The sequence below is a fragment of the Muscardinus avellanarius genome (assembly GCF_963383645.1).
Source record: "Muscardinus avellanarius genome assembly, chromosome: 1".
Taxonomy (NCBI): Eukaryota; Metazoa; Chordata; class Mammalia; order Rodentia; family Gliridae; genus Muscardinus; species Muscardinus avellanarius.
The window spans coordinates 225,830,504-225,836,596 of NC_137786.1; the positions used below are offsets into that span (position 1 = coordinate 225,830,504).

General features: G+C 43.2%; 1 protein-coding gene across 1 annotated transcript; it reads left to right on the forward strand.

Annotated features, from left to right (window-relative positions):
- Positions 1–3,730: 3,730 nt before the first annotated feature.
- LOC308279671 (olfactory receptor 5A1) lies at positions 3,731–4,681 on the forward strand (the record flags this gene model as incomplete). Its single annotated transcript, XM_080719789.1, has 1 exon — positions 3,731–4,681. The coding sequence occupies one exon, from the start codon at positions 3,731–3,733 to the stop codon at positions 4,679–4,681; it is 951 nt and encodes a 316-aa protein (XP_080575915.1).
- Positions 4,682–6,093: the final 1,412 nt, after the last annotated feature.

Consider the following 6,093-nt stretch of genomic DNA (forward strand, 5'->3'; position numbering starts at 1 on the left):
TCCTCTCTGTATATAGCTCCCCCTCCATTCTCTGTCCATAAATGTGCTTTCTGTGCATCAAGCAGATAATCTGATACTTCAAAAACCAGCCTCAAGTTTTCCCTCCAAACTCATTCCACTATGGGGATTGGCAGCATGGAAGTCTGATTAACCTCTTTTCAAAGCAGAACATCTCAGGCAAGTGTCAGCTCAAGGCAGACAGAACAGGAGGAAGAAGGTAAATGGAGGCATTCATCTTTCATTCTTTGTCTTCATGGCCAAGTTAATCTCCCTTTACTGAGCACCCTAGATCTGCAAGCCTGTATAGATGGCCCAGAGTCCTTTGGTTTGTAGTTTTTTCCCCTGTGCCTCAATTCTGTCTGTCTTTCTTCAAATTTGGTCAGATCAGTTTTGAGGTTTTTTTGTTTTTTATTGGTGAGCTTTGGGGTATTTTTTTTAAGAAATATACTTAATTTTAGAACAATTCTGGGTTCACAGCAATAAGAAGAAGGTATGAGTTTCCCATATGCCCCCTGAAAAACCTCGTCATTATCAACATCTTTCTCCAGTGTGTTGCCCTTTTCACAACTCATGAAGCCACAATTGACCTAGTAATATCACCCAAAGTGTATGGCTTACCTTACAGCTCAGTCTTGGCAGTGGACATTGTGTGGGTTGGGAAAAATATATGATACTATGTGTCCACCACTATAGTACTAGAAAGAACAGTTTCACTGCCCTTAGAATCCCGTGTGCTCCTCCTATTCCTCTCTCCCTCCCCCAGCCCTGGAAATCACTAATATTTTTACTGTTTCCAAAGTTTTGCCTCTTTCTGAATGTCATATATTTGGACTTATGTAATACGTAGTCTTTCTAGATAGGTTTCTTTCACATAGAAATATGCATTTAAGGCCCATTTTGTATCTTTTCATAGCTTGAAAATTAATTTCTTTTTAACACCATATTTTTATTTTTATTTTTTGGGGGGATGAAGGATGGGGAGCCAGTCAGAGACATAGACAGAGAGTTATTTTGGAAAGTAAGAAACACACATTCAAGGGAGAACAGTGGCCACCCCAAAAGTGAGAGCTGCTTTTGAGGTTCATGGCTTTTCTTTTATAGGAGACTTTTGTGAGGGATATGAAGACAAAACCAGTCTGGTAGTCACAGGACAATTTGAGGTGTTTGAATCATCTGCAGAGTCCTGATGGGCCTTCACTATCTTCTCAATAGGCATCTTTACACAAAGACAGCTAACAGTGACCACGGAAATTACTCTTTCATTTAAACCATTCACAGGTGAGATGGCTAACAGTGACCAAGGAGATTACTCTAGTGTGTGATGATCTCTGTTCTATGACCAACAAACACCCTCCTGCCTAACTTTGTCTAGGTTGAAAAGTTAGTAGTTCAAGGGATTTTTTATGTGAGCGAATGTCCAGTATGGCGTTCCACCACCATTCTCAATCTTTTGTGTGGTCTTTGTTGTCTGATCAATAGACAGCCCTTTGAAAGTAGTCAGCAGTGCTCAGGGTAATCATTAAAGATATGTGAATTCCCAGAAATTTGGGACTAATGGGCCTGGCTGAGGAGCAAAGAGGCATTGGGGAACTTTGCCACTGGCTTCCATATCAAAATTACACCCGCTCTGTCCTTCCTCCATGTCCCCCCCCTTCACTTTCTGTTTCTGGGGCTGGGAAATCTTATCCATAAATATTAACCCCCCAAATAGCCACATTCAGAACAGAAACTGAATCAATCAGACCCAGATCGTTCAATTCCTCACCCCTACTCCAAGCTTTTTTACAGTCCTGCATGGAGCATCAGTAAATCTTTTATTCCATAAGATCAGCCTACTCCAACTCATCCCACGAGGACAGAGTGTTTCAAAAACAGGGGTCACTTCTATAAATAATTCTTTTTTATACTGGTAATTGAACCCATGGATGATCTACATTCCAAGCTATATCCCCAGCCCTTTTAATTTTTATTTTTAATTAGGGATATGCTAAGTTGCTGAAAGCCTCACTAAGTTGGTGAGGCTAAAAGCAAACCTGCAATCTTTCAGTCCCTGTCTTCCAAGTGCTGGGATTATAGGCATGTGCCATCACACCCAGTATCTTTTTTTTAATCTGCTCTTATTTATACATTGTAGTCTCATGTTATAAAGTAAATCACACTGACAGTGACATAGATGCACACAGAACTTGGTGCCCCTTGGCTCCATCTCCATCCTCCTCCTTTCCCCATAATGAGTACTGATATTGACATTGGTATTCTCACATATGTAAACAAAACCCATGGTAGTAATTTCTTCATTGACCCTCACTCTTTCCCCTACCCTTTCCCTAGACCATGTTCTTGACACCACTGAGATTTCTCCTCCATGACTGGAGTCCCTCTGGTATCCTAATTACACCCTAGCTTCTGCATATTAGAGAAAACATATGACCCTTCCATTTCTGTGACTGACTATGCCTGGATTCTATAAATATTTTGTTTGTGTGTGGGGGGAGGGTACTGGGGTTCCTGGAAACCCTTCTACTTCTGGGCTACACTCCAAGACCTATTTTATATTTCTTTTTATTTGGAAACAGGGTCTCTTAAGCCAGCGAGGCTGGCTACCAACCTGCATGACCCTCCTATCTCTTCCTCGCACACGTGGGGATTACAAGCATGTGCCACCATGCCTGTATCCTTCTATAAATAATTTTAAAGAAATAATTGCTGCTGATAACAATCATGGTCCCAACTTATTAAACAAATATTCTATCTCAACTACCTTTTTACACATTGTCTTAAGTAATCCTCAAGTTCTCTTGAGTAGTCACTGTGATTGCTATTTAACACATGGGTAAATCAGAACTCTGCAAGGCTGAGTCTAGGGTATTCCAGTGCTGACAAGTGGTAGACAGGTCTGTATGTTCCAGGGGGGTGGCCATGTGTCAGGCATTTTACATAGTTTGACTGATTTAATTCTTAAACCTATGAAGCAATTGCTAAAATCTATTTTTTTTTTTTGGTGGTACTGGGGTTCCTGGAAGCCCTTCTACCTCCGGGCTACACTCCCAGACCTATTTTAACATTTTTTTTTTTGGAAACAGGGTCTCCTAAGACAGCGCGCGCGGCTGGCTTCGAACCTGCGCGATCCTCCTGTCTCTGCCTCCCAAGCGCGGGGATTACAAGCGTGCGCCATCACGCCCGGCTAAAATCTATTTTTAAAGATAAATAAATGTAAAAAAAAAAAGAGATATTAGTGTCTCACTCAAAGTAACACAGATAGTAAATGTTGAAGACAAGTATTGATTCCAGGGAGGTTGAATCCAAAGTTAAAATTCTATCAGCTACACTATACTGCTCAAATATTTAAAACAATGGCTGTAGAAAAAACTTATTTTATTTTTTATTTTGGGGGTAAGGGTACAGGGGGTTGAACCTAGGAGCATTCTACAACTGAGCTGAACACACAGCCTTTTCATTTTTTTTTTTTGAAACAGACTCTCGCTAAGTTGCTGATACTGGCCTCCAACTGCAGTCCCCCTATCTCAGTCTTCTAAGTACTGGGACTACAGACATGCACCAGTACACTGAGCTCTTTGTAAAATTTTAACTCTCTGTCATCCTCTGCCCTCCTACTCTCTCTCTCACACAGACACACACATTTGTAATTATTTGTTGAAACCACTTGTAATGTGAATCATCATCATTAACCACCCAGGTCTGCATGTTGTCCTTGTAGTCCCAGGGAAACATGACTATCACCAGGGCCTGGAACAGCTCGTCAGTGACCATGTTCATCCTCCTGGGATTCACGGATCATCCAGAACTCCAAACCTTTTTGTATGTGACTTTCCTGAGCATCTATCTGGTGACTGTGGCCTGGAACCTGGCCCTCATCTTTCTGATCAAAGGTGACTCTCATCTGCATACACCCATGTACTTCTTCCTCAGCAACTTGTCCTTCATTGACATCTGCTACTCTTCCACTGTGGCCCCCAAGATGCTAGCAGACTTCTTCCAGGAGCAGAAAACCATATCATTCCTGGGCTGTGCTGCTCAGTTCTTTTTCTTTGTTGGCCTGGGCCTAACAGAGTGCTTCCTCCTCACAGCTATGGCATATGACCGCTATGCTGCCATCTCCAGCCCCCTCCTCTACACCACCATGATGCCCCAGGACCTCTGTGCACGCATGGTGGCTGGAGCATATATTGGTGGCTTCCTGAGCTCCCTGACCCAAGCCATCTCCCTCTTCCGGCTCCACTTTTGTGGACCGAATGTCATCAACCACTTCTTCTGTGACCTGCCACCAATCCTGGCACTGGCTTGCTCCAACACCTTTCTCAGTCAGGTGGTAAACTTCCTCGTGGTGGTGGCTGTTGGAGGGACATCATTTGTCATCCTCTTGATCTCCTATAGTTACATAGTGTCTGCTGTCCTGAAGATCCGCTCCACAGAAGGCCGGTGGAAAGCCTTCAACACCTGCGCCTCCCACCTGATGGTGGTGACTCTGCTGTTTGGGACAGCCCTATTCATGTACCTGCGACCCAGCTCCAGCTACTCTCTGGGCAGGGACAAAGTGGTGTCTGTGTTCTACTCCCTGGTGATCCCCATGCTGAACCCTCTTATTTACAGTTTGAGGAACAAAGAGATCAAGGATGCTCTGCGAAAGGTGATGGGGAAGAAGAAGAAAGTGTTCTCCTAGGTCGTGAGTGGGAATGTATTTCTGCACCCTGCTGGAGGTCTGTGTTATCACCTCCACCTCTGCCTTAGGCAAAGGAGACATGCTATGCTCAAGGGGTCCTCCCACAAGATGTTTCTTATGGTTCTTCATGGTCAGTTGCCCACGGATCACAGCATTTGTGGCCAAAAAAGGAAAGGAGTTTCCTCAGGTTAATATATAAATGCTGGGCAGGGTGGTGCGTGTCTGTAATCCCTGTACTTGGGAAGCTGAGACAGGAAAATCACAGGTCAAGACCAGACTCAGCATTTAGCAAGACCCTCAACAACTTAGCAAGACTCAGTTTCAAAATAAAAAAAAAATAACTGCTGGGGGTGTGGCTTAGAGGTAGAATGACCCTGAGTTCAACCTTCAGTACCAAAAAATAGCTTTTCAAAAATAGACCACTTGGTTCGGGCTGTAGTTCAGTGGCAAAGTGCTTGCCTTGCAAGTACAAGGCCCTGGGTTTGAACCCCAGTACCAAAAAGGACCAAAAAATAGTCCACTGTTCTATTGCAGTAGTTTAAAAAACTAGCTTTTATTGAACACTTATTAAGTATCAAGAACAAGCATTATTTAATCAAATATTCCGATGCTATGATGTCTGGTGTACTACATGATGCAAAATGAAAAATGAGGTTTCAGCAGAACTGACTTGCTGAGCACCACACAGGAAGACAGAACTCTCATCCACCCAGCTCTTCCTGACTCCAAAGCCCACACTCTGCCTAGAGGCAGCATATTTAACAACTGTATATTTAACAACTACCAGCCCTAAAGCTGTACACGTGGGTGATTCTCTTTATATTTGACAAGATTCACTCTGTCTAATTGAGGTAAATTACAAGAACAAGGTGTCTATTTCATTAAATAGGATATTCCTATTGGGTGAATTCCCTTTATGACCACTGAACAACTTGCTAAGAAAATCCAGAAGTACATTACTCTTTGCTGTTCTCCCTTTTCTCTCTCTCTCTCTCTCTCTCTCTCTCTCTCTCTCTCTCTCTCTCTCTCTCTCTCTCTCTCTCTCTCTCTCTCTTTTCTCCTGACTTCCCAACTTCCCTCTAGTACTGGGAATTTAACATAGGAGAATTCTACCTCCCAGCTACCCCCCTCAGACTTTCTCTATTTTTTTCCTCAAGACAGATTCTAAGTTGCAGAGGACATCACTAAATTGCTAAGGCTGGTCTCAAACCTATGATCCTCCAGTCTCAGCCCCCCCAAGTACTAGGACTTAGGCCTTTACCACCATTCCCTGCTTTTAATTTCTCTTTATCTCAGCTATACCTAGGCTTGACAAGTTGGATCCCAGTGGTCTGACCAGCACGTTTCTCTTTCCAGTCCCAGTCCCCCAATTGGTCAGTGTCTCCTTGATTTTCACCATGCTATCCCCTCAG